The sequence below is a fragment of the Mastigoproctus giganteus genome, chromosome 4, assembly GCF_048544385.1.
Source record: "Mastigoproctus giganteus isolate SK-2022 chromosome 4, ASM4854438v1, whole genome shotgun sequence".
NCBI lineage: Eukaryota > Metazoa > Arthropoda > Arachnida > Uropygi > Thelyphonidae > Mastigoproctus > Mastigoproctus giganteus.
Genome location: NC_143578.1, coordinates 145,994,667 through 146,017,453, shown reverse-complemented (window position 1 = coordinate 146,017,453; position 22,787 = coordinate 145,994,667). Strand labels below are relative to the sequence as shown.

General features: G+C 37.2%; 1 protein-coding gene across 1 annotated transcript in view; it reads left to right on the top strand.

Moving 5' to 3' along the window:
* The window catches only part of LOC150087117 (protein O-linked-mannose beta-1,2-N-acetylglucosaminyltransferase 1-like), a 275,054-nt gene that overhangs the window by 119,077 nt on the left and 133,190 nt on the right, over positions 1-22,787 (top strand). The window contains exons 9-10 of the mRNA XM_090372379.1: positions 3,912-3,956; positions 18,294-18,374. Of these exons, the coding sequence (XP_090228505.1) occupies positions 3,912-3,956; positions 18,294-18,374 (126 nt within the window). The remainder of the gene's footprint in view (positions 1-3,911; positions 3,957-18,293; positions 18,375-22,787) is intronic.

Here is a 22,787-nt window from a genome sequence, read left to right as displayed (position 1 = left end):
CCGGGTGGGTAAAGTGCCTACCCGGCTAGCCCGGTCGGCTAGCCGGGTGGGTAAAGTGCCTGCCTGGCAACCCAAAGGTCGCGGGTTCGAATCCCGCCTCGTGCTTGGATCAAAGTACTGAAAAAACCTTGGGAGGTGCATTATGGCCACAGAAGCCGATGCGCCAACAACTACCAAAAAAAAAAAAAAAAAAAAAAAAAAAAAAAAAAAAGTTTCTAATGCTCCCAAAAACCAAATAACAACAACAACTAAGTGGGAAGCCTTCAAGGAATTAGACTTGGAAGCTATTAGGCTTTTCATACCAATTAATAAATACTGTTCAAGATTTAGACCTAAATAGATGTCAGATGAACTAATAAGGCTCGTTGCAGAGACGAAAAATGGATGCATATAAATTTTCAGGGGACACAGAAGCCTATGGTAGTTATCAGCTAGTCTGTAATCAAGTCACAAAGGCTGATTACAAGAAATCCTTGGCAAAGGATGCAAAGAAAAACAACAAAGACTTCATTACTTATGTAAACTCTAGAAAGAAGGGGATGAATCAGATTTGGTCCACTTGGTATTGATGGTTCGACTATTGATGAACCTGCTCAGATAGCTGACAAACTGAATGAGTATTTTTCATGTATATTCACACATGTGGAACTCTGTAGGGGAATGAGGACAGAAGCTTAATGATTTTGAAATAACTGAAAGCAAAGTGGAAGAGAAATTGTTGAAATTAAACATAAGAAAGGCACTCAGGATGGATGGAATCTATCCAGTTATATTTAAGGAGGCAGCGAGGGAAGTAAGCAAACCCTTAACCATAATTATGAGAGCAACTTTAGGTTCAGGGGAGGTCCCCTTAGACCGGAGATCTATCCCCAATTCACAAAGGAGTTTCAAAGAATGACACAAATAATTATGAACCGTTAGTTTTAAATTCTGTTCCAAGGAAAATAATGGAGTGATTGGTTAAAGAAGTGTTGCAGGATCATCTAGACAAGACTGCAGTAATAGTTTCAGACACAGCTTGGGTTTGTTAATGGGAGGTCTTGTGTGACCAATTTGATTGGATACTTTGATGTGATCACAAAGGAACTGAATGCAAAAAAAATAATTTCGATAACATATACTCAGATTTCAGTAAAGCTTTGATACTGTTGCACATAAAAAACTGCTGTCCAAATTGGGGCAGTGTGGCATTAAGGGAAAGTTGCTGCTATGGATAAAGGAATGGTTAAGTGGGCAACAACAGAGAGTGGTAACAAATGGGCACTGCTCTTTGTGGACTAATGTTATTAGTGGAATCCCCCAGGGTTCGGTGCTGCGCTCGTTGTTGTTTTGTATATTTATCAATGATATTGATGAAGGTATCTGGCTCTATGTCCAAGTTTTCCCATGATATAAAGGTTGGCAGGGTTGTTTACGACAGTAAAGATAGTATGCTACTGCAACAGAATCTAGAAAAGTTAGGCAGATGGGCTGAGAAGTGGCAACTGAAGTTTAATTTTGACAAATACGAAATACTGCATATGGGCAGCGGTAACCCAAGAGAAACATACCAACTGTGTGGGCGCCTCCGTAGCCAGGTGGACAGGAGAAACAGTGCGTAGCACACATTTCTTGATTAGACCGGGGTTCGAGCCTGTGACCACCAAATACAGAGGATGCGAAAACGTCACGGAATGACCACCGCATATCCCCGGAGCAATATGGCCTTAGTTGCTAATGCTCCTAAAAACCAAATAACAAACAACCAACTGTGTGGTACTACACTCAGGGAAGTGGACAATGAAAAAGACTGGGGGTTAATTGTGCAGTCAGATACAAAGGTCTCTAAGCAGTACAGACATGCTGCCAGAGCAGGTGGTGCACCATGGCCATAGATGCCGATGCACCTAAAAAATTCCCAAACAAACAAGCTAGAGCAGGTCATGGAGTCTTGTCATATATACGAATTTTGCTAGCAGAGACAAGGAGGTGATTATCCCCTAAGGGATATGGTCAGGCCACACCTTGAGCACCGCATACAGGTCTGAAGGCCTCATTTTAGGAAGAATGTAGAGCTGCTAGAATGAGTAAAAATTAGGGCAACAAGATTGATGAGAGGTCCAAAGGAGTGCTCTTACCAAGAAAGGTTTAAATTCTGCAAGTTGCATCATCTGGAGACTGGGCCCCTGCGAGGTGATCTGATTGAGGTGTATAAGGCCTTGAATGGCTTGAGAAGGTTCAGTGCTGATGGAATTCTTCCTCTTGCACAGATTATGATCCTGTTGGGGGCATAGATTCAAATTGAGGAAAGACAGATGCAGAATAGATGTGCGTAAGTTTGCCTTTAGCCAGTGGGTAGTTGATTGTTGGGACAGACTTCCATCTGGTCTTGAGGAAGTTTACAGCTTAAATAAATTTGAGGCTGAACTAGACAAACATTTGGAGTTGGGTGAAATGGGAAGGGCTTCTTTTTTTTTTTTTTATTTTTTGGCTGTTGCTATATAAGCTTGCATCATATGCTTCAACTAATGCATTAGCATTAGTAGAGGCACATGATGCAAGAAAGCAAGCTTATGCAGCATCAGCCAAAAAAAAAAAAAAAACTTCCACTTCACCCTTCCGTTCGTTCGAAATACCTGTCCAGCTGAGCCTTAAATTTATTTAGGCTATCAACTTCCACAACAAGGAATGGAAGTCTGTTCCACCAACCAACTACCCACTGGCCAAAGGCAAATTTCCACACATCTATCCTACATCTGTCTTTCCTCAATTTGAATTTATGCCCTCTCAGGTGATTATTCTGAGCACGAGGAAGAATCTCATCAGCATTGAGTATGCTCAAATTCCAATGCTAATGCTAATGTTGCTAATGCTAAATGCTAATGCGCCAATAAAACCCAACCAACAACAACAACAGCTAATGCTAATGCTAAAGTTGAAAACCCAAAGTGCACTGTACATTTCTAACCTGTCCCTGCATTAATTTTCTACAGACTGTAGTTTAAGTTTTATTTTGAATTGCTTTGTGTTTATGGGCATTTGAACTGAGGTAGTTATGAATCCTCCCTATTTTGTTCAGATAATATGCATCCACTGGCCAAATGAAAAATAAAGCCTAAGAAAGTTTAATATAAAGTCTATCCTTTTATAAATTAAATTAATTGTAAGAAAGAGAAACTCCAAGATTTCAGTGAGGTGGTTGGCATCCTTTGAAACCTGAAGTTATAAATGAATTACACGAAATGATTGTGAGAAATTTTCAAAAGTGAAAAATTTTAAAAAAGTAGTGAGATGATATGTCTCCTTTAGTGTTCTAAATCTATTTAAAGCTGAAATTAATTTAGAAAAGAATAAAGTAGTCTGTCTAATGGAAGTTACGCAACATTAAAAACACACATATGCACACACTTGAGAAGATATAGAAATTTGGCTGTGTATACTCATCTCCTCAGGGACAGCTACAAGGTACTCCAGCAGATGAAGTAAGAACATAGTGTTTTGATAACTTACCATCCCACAGTTTCAAATCTGTGAGTGGTAAGCAGAAATATCACATAACAAGGCACTTAGACTTCCAATTCATTCAAGTTTCAGGTAGGGACTCATTGTATTAGTATTAGCCATGTAGAGCAAGGAAGCCGCAGGCATTTGATACACAACAAAAATAAAATAATGAAGAATAAGCAATAATAACAAAGAATAATGTAATAATAATAAATAATTCAAAAATAACAAAAAAATATAAAGGAAGATTGATAAAAATTAGTGAATAAGGCCAAGAATCTGAAAATAGTACATGATTGTTTTATTTTGGGAAACACTAATCAGTAGCATTAAATTATTACCACCAGTAATTGGAATTTTAATTAGTAGTTGTTCAGAATCTGTCTCTGAAAAATACATATTTACTCTTTACATTTCTCTCGTTCTAGGAACCACTGGAAGTTACAAAACTCTTTGGGCTGCGTGGAATTCAGGTGACTTAATGTTTTTTTGTTTTCTTTTTATTGAACAAATAAATCAATTGTTATCTTTTTAGTTTAAATGGGCTTATAATTTTTATAATTAAAGTCTTGGTTTCTGCACATGTAGGAACAAATTGTGGATTTTTTGTACTTTTACACACACACACACACACACACACACACACACACACACACACACACACACAGAATAGTAGAAATTAACACTGTGTGGGTGCATTTTTATGCATATAGAAATAAAATATGAACGTACACCTTTGAGAACTATTCTGCTTAGGTATACTGTAAGTTAAACTATAATTGTTAAGTTAAAATTTAAGGTATACGTAAGATGGTAAGTTGAGGTTTTCATTGTTCAGGATGAGAACCTAAAGGAAGTGAAGGACGGAAAGTAGAAATAGGAGGAAAGAAAGATTTCAAAGCTGAAAGAAGGTGAGAAAAATATATAATAACAACTTATACAATTAATATAAGAAAGATAATATCTACATAGTTGCATAATGTCAGCATTGATGTTTAAGGTTTTTAATTAATAAATGTATTAAAAAACTTAAACATCAATGCTGACATTATGTAACTATGTAGATATTATCTGCTGGAGATTACATGAAAGAGAGATGTGCAATATGATCTACTATAGTGGGTTAATTTTTTGTTGACCTCACCAAGTGTTAGTAAAACTTCTGTTTTATTAACTTCTGTTTGATTGTTCTGACTCAAAGCAGACCAAGAAGTGATTCTTCAAGCATTTAGAATCTGCAGGTGAATGACGTTGATCACAATGTACTGATGTGGAATTTACTTAAAAATATAACTACTATCAAGGGTAACGGGAAAGACTCTTGCTTTCATAAGGGTAACGGTGTCTTGGACATTTTTTAAATTCTTTGCAGTGAGATTAACTGATGATGTTACCAAGAGGAAATTCTGAATAGAAAGCATTCAGTGAAATAATCATAGAAGCTACTAGGCTTATCTTACTAACTAAGAAGTACTGTTCGGGGCTTAGACCTGAATGGATGTCAGATGAACGGACAAGACTTTTGGCAGAGAATAAAATGGTGTGGGGATGCATATAAATTGTCAAGTGATACAGAAGCCTATGGTAGATATAAACTAGTCTGTAATCACAAAAGAGGGTAAGCAGGCTGAGGCAGATTATGAGAAGTCTCCAGGAACAAATGCAGAGAACAGCAGCAAAGAGATCTTTGCTTATATTAACAGTAGAAGGAAGGGTCTTTCTCCACTATACCTTATTAATTAAAAATGGTGCCTCTGTAGCCAGGTGAGCAGGAGCAGCAGTGCGTAGCACACGCTTCTTGATTAGACCGGGGTTCAAGCCTGTGACCACCAAATATGGAGGATGCGGAAAGGTCAGGGAATGACCACCGCATATCCCCAGAGCAATATGGCCTTAGTTGCTAATGCTCCTAAAAACCAAATAACAACAACAACTAAAAACCAAATAACAAATAAAACAAACATATTAATTAAAAATCACATTGGTCCACCTGATGTCAATGGTTTAACTGTTGATGTAGCTGACAAACTGAATGGGTATTTTGCATCTACATTCATACATGAACAATTTTTCAGGGAAGGGGATGAGAGAAGTTTATCAAACTCTAACACAGAGAAAATAATTTTGTGATAACTGAAAGTAAAGTGGAAGAGAAATTGTTGAAGTTAAACATAAAAAAGACACCTGGAGTTTGATGCAATAATATTAAGCAAATGAGGTAAGCACACCTTTAGCCATAATTATAGAGCATCTTGGATTCAGGATTACATTCCCACATCTCCAGTCAACCCTATTGACTGGAGATGTGGGAATGTATTTCCGGTTGACCAAGGGTTATCAAAATGAGGTGACATGAGTAATTACAAACCTTTATTATTATTATTATTATTATTATTATTATCCATATGGTGCAAGGAAGCCAGAGGCTTATTTTGCACCATCCAAAAAAAAATTTCCTAGTAACCCTGCCAGAGAGAGAGAGAGAGAGAGAGAGAGAGAGAGAGAGAGAGAGAGAGAGGAATCATCAAGAAAGAGAAGAATGATGATATGTTAGCTTAATGTCTGTTCCAAGGAAAATAATGGAGTCATTGGTTAAAGAAGTGTTGCAGGACCATCTATACTGGAATTCAATTATACTGCAGTCCCAGCATATATTTGTTAAGAGGAGGACTTGTCTAACCAATCTGATTGGATACTATGATGCAGTATAAAAGTAAATGGATGTAAAAAGTAATTTTGATCTTATACACTTAAATTTCAGGAAAGCTTTTCATACTGTTATACATAAAGACAACTTTATAAACTGGCACAATGTTGCATTAAGGGCAAGTTACTGCTGTGGATAAATGGATGGTTGAGCTGGAAAAGAAAAGAGTTGTTACCAGTGTGCACTGTTCTTTGTGGACTAATGATAATATGAAGCCCCCAGGATTTGCTGCTTGGTTACCCGTTATTGTTTTCATTATTTATTAATGATATTGATGAAAGTATATTAGGCTTAATGTCTAAGTTTGCGGATGATACAAAAAGTGGCAGGGTGTTAAAGACAGTAATCAAGGAAAGCTACTGCAAAAGATCTAGAAAAATTAGGCTGTTGGGGTGAGAAATGGCAGTTGAAATTTAACATTGCAAATGCAAGTTACTGCATATGGATAGTAGTAATCAGTAGCACACCATCTGTGTACTACACTCAATTGTGTGCATATTGGAAAATGAAAGAACCTATTGTTAATTGTGCAGTCAGGTATGAAGTTGTTTGAGCAGGACAGCTCATAGGATGTTTGTCAATGATATGCAGGAACTTTCTACCAGGAATAAAGATGTGATTATCCCTTTTTACAAAGGCCATGATTAGGCTACAGTATGGTATACAGAGATATCCAAACCTTGGTTTCCAATAAATGTGCTAAAGCTGTTCAAGATAAGAATGTTGCATATTGAATTTGGCTTGCATTCAAATCTACAGGTTCATTTTGTGCCTACACCAAACTCGAAAAAGTTTTAAAGCAGTTATTAATTAGTCCAAACTTTGGTCAGGCTAAGAGTAAACTTGCTTCTTATCCAAACAGTAGTTGTGCATTCTGGTCTCTTGCCAGTTATTGGCTGCAACATTTGCCCATCCCTACTCCCACCTCTGTTAAAACCTGATGGTTTTATTGCCACCTGGGCTAAAGATAAAGCCAACCTGCTAGCATCTTTCTTTTCTTCTAACTCTTGTATTGATGATCTTGGTATACCACCTCCTATCATTCCCAGAGCAATCTATTCAATTCCTTCTGTTGTCTTCCATCAAAAGGATGTGAGAAGAATTTTGAATAATCATGATGCCAAGAAAACTCCAGATCCTGATAGTATTTCTCCACTTGTTCTCAAACCTGTGTTCCTGAGCTTACTCCTGCTCTGTCACCTTTTTACGCTTTCTAATTCCACTGGTATTTTTCCTTCTGCTTGTAAATTTACTCAAGTCCAGCCAGTTCCTAAAAAAGGATGACAAAACCCTCCCATTAAATTATCGCCCCACTGCACTTCACTTGCTAAAGGAATGGAGAAATCCATTAGCTGCCAACTCCCAAACAAGCTAGAAACTTTCCACCTGATCAACAATTGCCAGTATGGATTTTGTCAGTGTCCCATATTACCCATCCATGGAAAAATTCAGTGGAAAAGCGTGATGAAATTCAAGCAGTTGCTCTTGACATTTCAAAGGTTTTTGATTGTTTTTCTCTTAAAGGTCTTTTAAGCCGACCAGGCTAGCCAGGTGGGTAAAGTGCCTGCCTGGCAATCCAAAGGTCGCGGGTTCGAATCCCGCCTCGGGGTTGGATCAGCGTAGAAAATGCAAAAACTTTGGGAGGTGCATTATAGCCACAGAAGCCGATGCACTAACAACTAACAGAAAAAAAAAAAAAAAAATCTTTTAAACAAGCTGCTGTCTTAAGGACTGTCAATTTTTTGTTTTCTCTCTGAGCATTCACTGTGGGTGATTGGTAGACAGCCCTGTCTTTTCACTTGTCCACAAACATTAGTTTTCCCTAAGGTTCAGTTTTTTCCCCACTCCTTTCCTTTTGTATATTAATGGACTTCTTCCATTGACTGGAAATAATATCCATAGTATTTCTGATAATAGCACACTGTATTCTACCTTCCAATTTGAGAAACCTTGCCCTGCAGAAACAGCTTGAACTTATGGAATATCCACTTTTAATTCTTTAAATTCTGATCTACAGGCAATTCTCCAGTGGAGCAAAGATAACTTAGTTAATTTCAACCCTTCTAAAACTCTACCCTGCATTATATCTTTCAAAAAGAATTCTTCTGCTGCTATGTATATCTTTGACAACACTTTTATCATATTTGAACTGCAGGCATCCTTAGAGATCAGCAACTTGTAACAGTGATGATATCTACTGAATCCAATTTTCAAGATCTAATGCAGCAGGAATGGAATGTACATCTTGCTAATATGAAGACTTTGACAGTACAACCTCCATAGACAATGTTATGCATCTAATTGTTGGTAAGGCAAGCCAAAGATTTCAGCAATTGCATGTAAGCAAGCCATGTCTCAACTAATGCCCAAACTTTTTAGTTATGTACCAGTGTCTCAAAATCATATATATCCATGGAAGCTGTAGTAATTTTCCCCACCCCTGTTATCCCTGTCTTGCTGCTACAGGAATGTAGTGTGTACACTGTTTAACTGTATGCAACTAAGATGGCCTTAGCTTTTCTTTAAGATCTCTTCCATTCACAGATCATAATCTATATAGACTAAGTGCAGTGAAGATCCTGCAGAATAATTCCCATAATATCCCTGTCTTGCTGCTACAGGAATGTAGTGTGTACACTGTTTAACTGTATGCAACTAAGATGGCCTTAGCTTTTCTTTAAGATCTCTTCCATTCACAGATCATAATCTATATAGACTAAGTGCAGTGAAGATCCTGCAGAATAATTCCCAAACTTCTCATTCATTGTTGAAGCAAATTATATCTGCTATTTCACCTCAATCAAAATAAGTATACTGTAAAATTTTGCTCGGCTTACAAGTATATTGGGATGCTGGAAAATGAATTCACAGAACTAAGTGGAAAGAGACCATTTTGACATTGACTTTGTCCAGATTTCTCTTACTGACCACAAACCAATTATTTGACAGATATATACCCACAAGTGGATTCAAATATGGCATATCCAGAGGTATAATAAGCTGCTTCAAATAAAGCAGAGCCCACAGCTGTGGAAATCCAGCTTCAGTCTTATTGGTAGGGGAGAATCCTTTACACTCGTTGCACTATTCAAATTTATAGAATCCAAGCTCTTCTCGGTAAGAGAACAACTCTAGGATATTCCCATCTCTAAAAACTTCTTCACATGTTGAATGCAAATGCAAAATATATATATATATATTTTTTCCAGTTTTATCAGTAGGCTACAGGACACATCACATTAGCATCATCAAATATCCAGCCATAGTTTTAAGAATTGGCTAGATATGAACAAATTTCCATGCAAGAAGGAAACTCCTGTGGAATAAAGGAGTGTGTAAAGGTGACACAAAACAAGATTTAAGTCTCTATTTTTTTTTTTTTTTTTTCTCCAGGCCACTTTTATATTTGCAATTAGAAGCCATGGACCATAAAACTATTCATAAAAATACATTAATAACTATTTTTTTAAAACATACTATGCATTCATGTGTAATAGTGCCACCTTTCCATTAGCACCATCTACCTAATACATCATGGGGCTACCTTTTGTACACAATATAGCCCATACACTTCTTGGTAGGAACTCGGGGGAGAAATGAGGGAGGCAATTCTTCAATGCATAACAGCCTAAAAAAATGTGCAACTTGTGAAATGTTTGCCGAACTCTCTGGAACAGAATATGATCTAGCCAAGGATTATGTCTTTGTGTGTGCTAGGTGCAGATAATGTGAAGAAATTTGGCATCAACTGAACGTTCTGATGGGCTTCTATGAGAGCTTGAGGTGTAGGGTAGATGCCGTCGAAGAAATTAATATGAGGGGCCCATCAAACTGTCAGCTGCCCAATTCAACGCCAGAGCTCACTCCTGTGCATCAGACAACACAGCAGCAATCTCCAAGGCAGAATGCACTGGTCCCACAGGAGTTGGCTATTGTCAGTGACTCAATTGTCAGGGAGATGGTTAATATATTGTTTAAAAAGGATAGAGGGCCAGGGTATGTCTGCCAGGGGCAAATGTTGATGACATTGTAGAGCAGATATCATCTTTTAAATGCACAAAGGGTAATATTGTTGTACACGTCGGCACAAATGACATTCAGAGTAAGAGATATACAGATTTACTTAACAAATACAGGTCAATGTTGAAAAAGTTATGGGTTAGGGTTAAATTTGAAAGTGTCTGCAATTCTGCCCAGACATGATAGGAGGGAGTATATGATGAGAGCCTTGTCAATAAATTCACATTGGAGGGGAGCGTGCAGGGCTCATGGGGTTAGAATTTTTTTTTCAGCGTGGTCTGTGCTTGTTAACAGGAGAGATTGCTTCTACAGGGATGGGATACACTTAAATAGACATTGAATGCACAAGAGTGTTTGCTGATGCTATCTATGCAGTATTAGGTGGGTTGGTAAACTGCTAGCTTGGGGTATTCACAGATTAAAAGGTTAAAAATAGCCGCAGGCAGAGGTGAAGGTGATTCTTGCACTAATTCTGTTAGAATGAGCAGTGGCCTGGAGCAAGGGGTGCTGGGGGCTTCAGGGACTGATAGTAGTCATCATGAAACAAATAAATACATGGGCTGTGTTAGGGTAACTAAGAATAAGAACATGGTATGTCACACAGATATTAGAAATGCATAATTGGAATTTGGGGAGTACAATATATACAGAAAGGATAGACAGGATAGGAAGGGAGGAGGGGTTATGCTGTTAATTAAGAAAAACATAAAATCTAAGGAAGTGCATCCAGTTGACATAGATGGACAGTACAATGTTGAGTCAGTTTGGTGTGACATCAGCACTGGGAAAGCGAAAATAAGAGTAGGAGTGTATTACAGGCTAATGACTTGAATGAACAATTGTACAGAGAAGTAGAGTGGGGTAGGAAATCAGAATGTCTTATAATGGGCAATTTTAACTTCCCAGATATTGACTGGAATTTGTGGGTTGGTCAATCGCACACTAGCAAGACATTTGTGGATTTATTGGATGATTGTTTTCTGCAGCAGCATCTTCGAGAGGCAACCAGAAAGGGTAATACTCTTGATCTGGTTATCAGCAGTGATCATTTGTGTATTAAGAATTTGCAGATAAAGGAACCACTTGGTGGCAGTGATCACAGTGTACTGATGTGGGATTTACTTAAAGATGTAACTACCAACAGGGGTAAAGTAAAGTGTTTTTGCTTCCGTAAAGGTGACATTGGTCTTAGGTTTTAAATTCTGTACAGTGGGACCAACTAATGATGTTAATTCTAAGTGGGAAGCATTCAAGAAATTAATTGTGAAAGCTACTAGACTTTTCATACCAATTAAACAATATTGTTCAAGGGTTGCCTAAATGGTTTTCAAATGAACTGAGACTCGTGGCAGAGAAGAAAAATGTATGGGATGCATATAAATTATCAATCAACACAGAAGCCTATGGCAGATATATGCTAGTCTGTAATCAAGTCACAAAAAAGATTAGGCAAGTGAAGAAAGATTACGAGAAATCTTTGGCAAAGGATGCTAAGAAAAACAGCAAGGATTTATTTACTCATATAAACTCTAAAAGGAAGGGGATGAATCAGATTGGTCCTCTTGATAACGATTATTCGACTGTTAATGATCCTGTTCAGGTTGCTGAAAAATTGAATGAGTATTTTGCATCTACATTCACACATGTGGATGATTGAGGATGATCACACATGAGGAGTTATTAAGGAAGAAAAATACCAGAAGTTTATCAAATTGTAACAGGGTGCTTAATGATTTTGTAATAACTGAGAGCAAAGTGGAGGAGAAATTGTTGAAGTTAAACATAAAAAAGGTGACTGGGGTGGATGGGATCTATCCAGTTATATTAAAGGAGGCGGCAAAGGAACTAAGCAAACTCTTAGCCATAAGCCATAATTATGAGAGCATCCTTGGGCTCAGGGGAAGTCCCCACAGACTGGAGATGTGCAAATTTATCTCCAGTTCACAAAGGGGGATCAAAGGGTGACACAAGTAATTACAGACCAGTTAGTTTAACTTCTGTTCCTGGTAAATTGATGGAGTCAATGGTTAAAGATGCATTGCAGGATCATCTAGAAAAGAATGCAGTAATAATTCAGACACAGCATGGGTTTGTTAAGGGAAAGTCTTGTCTGACAAATTTGATTAGATACTATGATGTGGTTACAAAAGAACTGGATGCAAAAAATAATTTTGATATCATATACAGCAGGCCCCCGTTATAACGCGGTTCACTTTACGCTGATTCGCTATAACGCTGTTCTTATATTATAACTCCTATTTGACTATAATGCTGTCACAGATCACTATAACGCTCTTTTACAGATTGCATTTTTGGCATATTTAACAAAATCGTTTCATTTGATGGAGTCAATAGCTTGAAAATGAATAGCAAAACTGCATTAAAACGTTTCCCACGCCGACTTGAAAAATTTTTCCCACACTCAGTGACATTTTCTCGCACGCTAATTTAATTTAGTACAGTGACTTGTTAGGTAGTTCCGAGATCAACATTTTAAAAAATGATCACGTCTTGTCGAAGTAGGAGCCAAAGTGGTGTATTAAGGCTGGGCCCCTCAACCACCAGGATCCCCCTTTCCGAATTCCATGGGTCGCGGCATACGGCTGCACACGCCGGATTCCAAAGATGTAACCCTGGAACCAAGGTATGGGCATTAGATCCCAGTGATGCTAATCTGGAAGCCCAGCAGCATCACTGGGAGGTCCCCTCACCACGTACAGGTGCCCATGTCGAGGGGTGTAAAACGGGCCTGACATGTACAGAAAGGACAGACAGGAGGGGTTATGTTGTTAGGAAACATAAAATCTTAGGAAGTGCATCCAGTTGACATGGGTGGCCAGTGCAATGTTAAGTCAGTTTGGTGTGATACTGGGAAAGCAAAAATGAGAGTAGGAGTGTGTTTTAGGCCTAATGACTCTGACGAGTACAATGACCAGCTATACAGAGAGAGAGAGTGGGTCAGTAAATCAGAATGTCTTATAATTGGGCATTTTTTCCTTTCCAGATATTCACTGGAGCTTGTGGGTTGGTCACTTGCATGCTAGCAAGACTTCTGTGGATTTATTGGATGACTGTTTTTTACAGCATCATGTTTGAGAGGCAACCAGAGGGAGTAATACTCTTGATCTGATTATAACCCTAGGGGCTCACATCTAGTGAGTATGGGCTTGGCACACCCAGTGTCCTGAGCTGGATATCATCATTCTTCTCTTTCTTGGTGATTCCCTTCTACTTTTGATTTTCTCTCTCTCCCTTAGGGAATTTTTTTTTTTTTGGCTGGTGCAGCATAAGCCTCAGGCTTCCTTGCACCATGTAGCTAATAATAATAATAATAATAATATTGCTTGTAATATTTGCGTTATGTGCATTTATCCGAAGTCTAGTCATCACTCAGTACCCTATTAGACATCGTGCGAAACGGACAGTTTACTTGAACATTGTATCATAATTAATGCAACCAACGCAGTTACATTTTCGAAGAGTTAATAATGGCCGATAAGAATGAAAAAGCAACAACGTCTGAGCGCAGTACGAAGACTTAAATGTAAGAAAAAGACTGAATTTGAAAATCAAATTAGATGTTTTGAAGCGAATCGATTCCAGTTAAAGACAAGCAGATGTGTGCCATAATTTAGGACTTGCAAGTTTAACTGTAAGAACAATTATAAAAAAAGATAAAGAATTAATTTTAGCAGCGGGAAAGATAGCTGTTCCACTGCAAGCAACTAGGGCTAGGCCGGCTATTTAGGATTGAAATGGAAAGACTTTTAACTAATTTTATTGAAGATAATATCCAATGCATAATTCAGTTAAGTTAAATATTATTAAAAAAAAAAATGTGGAACCATTTAAAACTAGTAAGGGCTGGTTGAATAGATTTAAAATCCAGGGAGAAGCCACAAATGCAGAAGGAGCCGAAACTTTCAAAAAAGAACTTGTTAAAATTATTGAAGAGGGATATTATGTGTTATACTTCTCAACAAGTTTTTAACTTAGACGAAACAGGACTTTTGTGGAAACAAATGCCTAAAAGAAGTTTCATATTGAAAGAAGTAAAAAACATGCCAGGTTTCAAAGCAGCGAAGGATCGGTTGACTTTATTGTTGGGTGGTAACGCTGCGGGGGATTTAAAATTAATACCCCTTTTATTTTATTTGGAAGAGGGCCAAAGTTCAACCCAAAATCGACACATTTTTCATGATTAAATTCATCAATTAAATTAAATTCATCAATTAGATTTAGATCAATTAAATTCATGATTTTAATTGGAATTTTAAGTTTAATTTTGATATGTAAGTAGTTACCACATAATTATATACATATGTAATGTAATGTAGAATATTTTATATGTACAAATATTTGAATATTAAATATTTTGACCGACATTTGTGCATCTTTTCACTACCGTTTATTATTGATTAGGAAATATCCTATGGCACCGACCGCAACTCACAAATACATATGTTACCTTATGGGAATGCGGTGCTCGCTTAGCGTGGATTCACTTAGCGCTCTGTTTTTACGGAACGAATTATCAGCGTTAAGCGGGGGTCACCTGTACTTGGATTTCAGGAAAGCTTTTGACACTGTTGTGCATGGAAGAGTACTATAGAAATTGGAGCAGTATGGTATTAAGGGTAAGTTGCTACAATGGATAAAAGGGTGGTTGAGTGGGAGAAGACAAAGTGGTAATCAGTGGACGCTGCTCTGTGGACTAATGTAATTAGTGGAGTCCCACAGGGTTCGGTGTTGTGCCCACTGTTGTTTTGCATATTTATCAATGATATTGATGAAGGTATATCAGGCTTAATGTCAAAGTTTGCAAACGATACAAAAGTTGGCAAGGTTGTTAATGACAGTAATGGCAGTGTGCTACTGCAACAGGATCTAGAAAATTTGGGCAGATGCACTGAGAAGTGGCAACATTGACAAATGCAAAATACTGCATAAGGGTAGAAGTAACCCCAGAGGAACGTACCAACTGTGTGGTACTACGCTTAGAGTGGTAAAAAATTAGAAAGACCTGGGAGTAATTGTGCAGTCAGAATGAAGTTTTCTGAGCAATGCAGACAGGCTGCAAGAGCAGGTCATGGGGTGTTGTCAATGATATTCAGGAATTTCGCTAGCAGGGAAAAGGAGGTGATTATTCCTTTGTATAAGTCAATGGTCAGGCCACTCCTTGAGTATTGTGTACAGGTCTGAAGGCCTCATTTTAAAAAGGATGTAGATTAGTGAGTGGAACATAGGGGTCCTCTTTACCAAGAGAGGCTTAAGTTCTGCAAATTGCAGCGGCTGGAGACTAGCCACCTGTGATGTCATCTGATTGAAAGGCCTTGAGCATGCTGAAGTCTGATGGGATTCTTCTGCTTGCTCAGGTTACAAACCTAAAGCGGCTTAAATTCAAATTGAGGAAAGACAGTTGTAGAATAGATTGTGCAGAAATTTGCCTTTAGCCAGCGGGCGGTTAATTTCTGGAACAAACTTCCATCTGTCGTTGTGAAAGTTGATAGCTTAAATAAATTTAAGGAGGAACTGGTCAAACGTTTAGAGGGAATGGTGTGTGGATTTTTTTGTTTTTTGGCTGATGCTACATAAGCTCATATGCTTGCTTTTTTGCATCACATGCCTCTATTACTATTAATCCACTAGGCATTGCAGGATATCCTGTGGTAGCACTACACTGCACAATCTATACAGTAATGCCTGCACATTATTCGGCGGATGGTTGCAGCATCAAATGCCCGTTTTGAGTAGATCCCAACATGTTCATTTGGGTTGAGATTAGGTGAGTGGGAGAACAGAGAATTCATTGTTGTATTCCCGACACCAGTTAGCATCTTTCCAGGCCAAGTGGAATGGCCATTGTCTTGTTGGTCAACACTGGAGTTGTCTGGATAGTTATCATCATGAAGAGGTATACTTGATTAGCGATGATATTGTTGTTCCCACCAAGCCATTGATTAATGGTGATAAGACCTAGGGTATGCCATAGAAACAATCAACAAATCATAACACCACCACCACCACCCCCAGCCTGCCGAACACTATCAGTGAATCCAGGTGCCATGTCCTCACGTTGCATTTCTCCAAATGTAGATACGTCCATTAGCCTTATAGAGTTGGAAAGGTAGGTTTATTCTGTTTTTATAATTAAGATCGTTATATTATTAGATTTTTAGGCCAGCAAGATTTAAAGGATAAAGTATGAATTCTGTCAGTGTCTGTTCACTGGTGAACAGATACTGACAGAATCCATACTTTGTTACCATTTGTGGAAAAATTCAATGGAAAAGAGTGGTTAAACTTAAGCAGTTGCTCGACATTTCATAGGCTTTTGACCATGTTTGGCATAAAAGTCTTCTAAATAAGCTTCCATCCTATGGTTTTTGCAAGTAGTTTTTGTAATTGGGTATCCAGTTTTCTCTCTGACCACTCACTGTGTGTGACAGTAGATGGTTCTGTCTCACTTCTTGACTAATGCTAAGTGTTCCACAAAGGTTTAGTTTTTTCTTCAACTCTTTTCCTCTTGTATATTAATGACCTTCTTCCATTGATTGGAAATGCTGTCCATAGTTCTGATGACGATAGCAAATTGCATTCCTCTTTCCAGTATGAGAAACCTTACTCTGCACAGCTTCAACTTCTCAAATATCCACTACTAATTCCTTAAATGCTTATCTCAAGGTAAATCTCCAGTGGGGCAAAGATAAGTTAGTTAATTTTAATCTTTATAAAACTCTGGCCTGTCTTATATCTCAAAAAAGATTCTCCTGCTCCTATCTTCAATGACTCTCAGATTTTTATACATGAACATATATTTCTATTAGGGATTACTCTAACTTTTAATCTCTGTCTTGGCATAAGCACATCATAAATATTATTTCCTCTGAATGAAAAAAGCTGTCTTTTCTCTTTCACTCTCAGCATTACTTTTCTTCTAAACAGCTACTCATTCTGTATAAATATTAACTTCATCCTACCATAGAATATTGTTCCAACATCAGGGATGGTGTCCCCATAACCTCACTGCCGACCGAACTAGCCAGGGGGGTAAAGTGCCTGCCTGGCAACCCAATGGTCGCAGGTTCGAATCCTGCCTTGGGCTTGGATCAGAGTAAAAAAATGCAAAAACTTTGGGAGGTGTATTATGGCCACAGAAGCAGATGCGCCAACAACTAACAAAAAAAAAAATAATAATAACCTCATTCAGTCTTCTTGACTTCATTTAAAAGAGGGCAGTTAGGTTAATTAATGACCCATCTCTTACAAAGTATCTCCACTATCTGACTCATACATGTTCTGTTTCTGTATCTAATTCTTTTCTGCAGATACCTCCATGGGCACTGTTCTTCTGAATTGGCTTGTATAATTCCCACCCTCTCTTCCAAACCAGTCCAAACATATGCTGCAACCAGTCAGCAGCATTCCTTTATGTCCAAATTCAAACTCAGAACACTAACTTTTCTTTTTCCTGTATCCCTTCAACTTCTGTTTTTTTTTGGCACAGTCACCCTTGAAGTATATTTTGTGAAAATTACAGTCTACACAAATTAAATTCTAGTGTAAACAAGTATCATATTACATCAACTCAACCTTCAGTGCACACATGGTACTATAGGTTTTAATTTCTTATGTGTTTGGTGTTTTTATTTAAAAAAAAAAAAAAAGTGCTTTGCATTAGAAACAGAGACTCCATATTGTCATAGTTTTGTGCATTTCTGGTGGTTGATTCTTTGAAATGACACCAGGGGTGTGGGTTATACAGTGATATATTTATCTGTTTTTATATTTATTTGTATATTTGCATGTTTTTTTATGCTGTAATTTCTTTAGATTTTTTTTTCCCTTTTTCTATATTTTTTATTTTTCTATTACTTAGATGTCTTCAGCCTTTCTTCTGTATTTCTTCACTGTGTGTGCATGCGCGCACGTGTGTGTGTGTTAGAAATGTTATTAGAAATCACAAATTGATTATAAGGCTATAAAATCTGACTCTTTTTTTCTTAATCTTTGTTTGTACTCCACTTTCATAATACTAGTATTCTTTATTAGTTTCTTAGCTGTAACATTTCTGAATTTTTAGCATACACCAATTGGAGTTAAAAATGCAAGGATATCTCAACATTATAAAGCTAGTCTGACTGCAACTTTCAACCTCTTCCCTGTAAGTAATTAGTATATTTTAAAAAGATTTTTAAATTGTTTCAGTTTTTTTTTTTTTTTTTAATTGCAGTTCTTTTCTGTAATTCCATTATGTTTTTTTTTTTTTTTTTTAATTTAAACATTATTACAATATCTCAAATACATTAATAGGAATTAATCTTTACTTGTACTAACATGATTTGGCCAGTGTCACTTGTCAGAACCTCTAAAGAGCTGATTTATAAGAGAAATCTAATTCGAACCTCTACTTTATTAAGATATGCTGATATATAAACTAGAGATAATTCTACAGTAGTACATTAAGTTCATCACAGAATTGTCATACCACCAGATAAAAGAGAAATTGTGTTATAGTAAATGAATACTACATTTATAATCATAGCATTAACTCTTAATATACTCTTCTTGCTCAGATTAAGAACCTGAGGGGGCACAAATTCAAATTGAGGAAAGACAGTTGTAGAATAGATGTGCGGAAATTTGCCTTTAGCCAGCGGGTAGTTAATTGGTGGAACAAACTTCCATCTTTTGTTGTGGAAATTGATAGCCTAAATAAACTTAAGGCTGAGCTGGACAAGCTTTTGGAATGACTGGAGGGGTGAAATGGGAGGTTTTTTTTTGGCTGATGCTGCATAGGCTTGCTTTCTTGCACCATATGCCTCTACTAATGCTAATTTCTCAACCAATCGACCCAATTTTCCCAGGCCTTGTTCCAGTAGCTCACACTGATGACTATTGTTAATTACTCTGCCAACCTTTTTATCATCTGCAAACTTAATGTTAAGCCTGATATACCTACATCAATATGGATAAATATTGACAACAGCAATGGACCCGGCACTGAACCCTGGGGAACTCCACTAATAACATTAGTCCACAAAGAGCAGCGTCCATTGATTACCACTCTCTGTCTTCTCCCACTCAACCACCCTTTTATCCATTGTAGCAACTTACCCTTAATACCATACTGCTCCAATTTCTACAGTACTCTTCCATGCACAACAGTGTCAAAAGCTTTCCTGAAATCTAAGTATATGATGTCAGAATTGTTTTTTGCGTCCAGTTCCTTCCTTGGTCACAGCATCATAGTAACCGATCAAATTGTTTAGACAAGACTGCCTTACAAATCCATGTTGTGATTACAGTACAATTGCATTCCTGTCAAGATGGTCCTGCATTACTTCCTTAACCAGTGACTCCATTATTTTCTCTGGAACAGACCTTAAGCTAACAGGTCTATAATTACACGTGTTGCCTTTTGATATCCCTTTACGAACTGAGGATATATTTGCACTTTTCCAGTTCATAGGGACCTCCCCTGAATCCAAGGATGGTCTCATAATTATGGTTAAGGGTTTGTTTACCTCCTTTGCTGCCTCTCTTAATGTAATTGGATAGATTCCATTTGCCGGTGCCTTTTTTTTTATGCCCATCCTGAACCTTTTTTATTGTTCATCCTGAACAATTTCTTCTCAATTTCCTTTTCAGTTATCACAAATTCATTTAGCTCCTTGTTAGATTTTGATGAAGTTCTCGCATCTCTTACTCTAAAGAATTCCTCATGCATGAATGTAGATGCAAAATACCTATTCAATTTGTCTGCAGCCCTGAGCAGGGTCATCAACATTTAACACAGTGGTTTTCAACTGTGGTGCCGCAACAACATTCCAGGGGTGCCACGTAATTTTGGTTTAAGTTACTTAAACTTATTATTTTTTTAAAATTTATATGTTTATTTCATTATAAAAAAGGTGTACGGTATCTTTTTAATTTGGTGTAATCTATAATTGATGTTTACTTAGTACCTCTATATCTTTTTTAATATTATATATCTATATATACAGAGAGAGAATTGGATCTAACAGGCAGAAAATTGAGTAGGGGTGCCCCAAAATAAAATAAATGACTTGGGGTGCCGTTATTAAAAAAAGGTTGAAAACCACTGATTTAACCCAACCCATAGACATCAAGTGGTCCAGTGTGATTCAACTTCTTTCTTATACTGTTAATGTAAGCATAGAAGTCCTTGTATTTCTTTGCATTCTTTGCCAGAGAATTCTCATAATCTGCCTTAGCTTGCCTAACCTTTGTGACTTGATTATAGACTAATTTATGTCTAGCACAGGCTTCTATATCATCTGATAATTGATATGCATCCAATGCACTTTTCTTCTCTGTCATGTGTCTCAATAGTTCATCTAACATTCATTTAGGTCTAAGCCTTGAACAGTATTTCTCTGTTGGTATGAAAAGCCTAGCAGCTTCTTTGATTACTTCCTATTTAGTATTTGCTATTGGTAACATCAGCAGTTGATCCCATTGCACACAATTTAAAAATTGTCTGAGTCCTCTGTAGTCACCCTTATGAAAGCAAAGCCTTTCCCTTTACACTTCACAGTAGTTATGTCTTTAATTAAATTCTACATTAATACACTGTGATCGCTGCCACCCATTGAGTCTTTTTCATGCAGATTCTTAATGAATGAAGAATTACTGCTGATAACCAGATCAAGGGTATTGCTTCCTCTAGTTGCCTCTCACATGCTGCTGTAGAAAAGTCTTGCTAGTGTGTGAGTGACTAATCCACAAATGCCAGTCAATATCTGGAAAGTTAAAATCCCCCATTTTGAGACATTCTGATTTGCTGGTCCACTATATTTCCCTGTGTAATTATTTGGTCGACTCATCACAGTAATTAGGCCTATAACACACTCCTGCTCTCAATTTTGTTTTCCCAGTGCTTACACACCAAGCTGACACAACATTGCACTCATCATCTCAACTTGATGCACTGCCATAGATTAACAATTTATTAACAATGCTCCTAGCAGTAGTTTACATGCAAGTATACATGCCTATGTTCTTACCCTTAGTTATCCTAACACAGGCCATGTATTCATTTGTTCCATAATGACCCATAGCAGGGCCTGAAATCCCACACACATGTACCAATAATAGCAATGCAAAAATCACTTTTATCTCTGCCTGTGGCTTTTAATTAGAATTTAGAATTTAATTTTCCACTAATTAAACTAATAGTATCAGTATCCCCCCCAAGATAACAGTTTTCTGACCCACCTATCACTGCCTCGATAGCATCAGCAAATATTTTTGCAATATATAACAATATATATATCACACAATGGTTAATTTATTTATTTCATATATTCTATTTTCAGTGATAAGCATTTTTGTCTATCAATTTCTCCCTAAAATTTATTTATGAAAAAAAAATTAATGCAGTAAATGAAAAAACGAAGTATATTTGTCACTAACTAAATGTTAAATCCTCCACAGTAATTTTGTGTACAGTACATCGGAAACCGTTCAACCTCCCTCTGCAAAGCATAAGAGCTTTCCATTTTCTCAAACTTGTCTATCATGTTGGGTAAATGACCCATATCTCAACCTTCTTCATAGCATAGCTGCCAACTGTGATTTAGCAATGGAGAATTTGCCATTTTCATAATTCAGCCCCTTTTGGTCTCACCATCATAATATAGTTGGCTACAAAGAGTTTCTATGTCTTTCTTTCAAAAATATTTTTTGCAATTAAATCTTTGGCAAACTATGCAAAGAAAAACAGCAAAGGCCTCTTTACTTATATAAATGCTAGAAGGAAGGGAATGAATCAAATTGGTCCACTTGATATGGATGGTTCAACTGTTGATGATCCTGCTCAGATTGATGACAAACTGAATTTGAATTTTGCACCTACATTCACACATGAGAAATTATTTAGAGAAGGGGATGCCAGAAATTTATCAAACGTTAACAGGAGATAAATAATGTTTAATAAATGAGAGGAAAAGTGGAAGAGAAATTTTTGAAGTTATACATAAGAAAGGCACTTGGGATTGTTGAAATCTATCTAGTTATATTAAGGGAAGTAGCAAAGAGATTAAGCAAACCCTTAGCGATGATGACCTCCCCTACATCCAAGGATTTAGGGGAGGTCATTATGGACTGGAGATGTGCGAATGTATCCCCATTTCACAAAGGGGAATGAAAGGGGATGATAATTAATTAGACCTATTAGTTTAACTTCTGTTCCAGGGAAAATAACGCAGTCACTGTAAAAGGAATAATGCAGGATCATGTAGACAAGGCTGCAGTTATACTTCAGACCTAGCATGGGTTTGTTAAGGAGATATCTTGTTTGACCAATTGGATTGGATACTATAACATGGTCACAAAGGGGCTGGATGCAAAAAATAGAGATAATAGTCTTTGTTCATTGTAATATACATTTCATTATACTTTTGTGATGCAGAGCTAATTAGTAAACTTTTTCAGATACCTCAATTGCAGAAAATGATAATTAATTAGACCTATTAGTTTAACTTCTGTTCCAGGGAAAATAATGCAGTCACTGTTAAAAGGAATAATGCAGGCTCATGTAGACAAGGCTGCA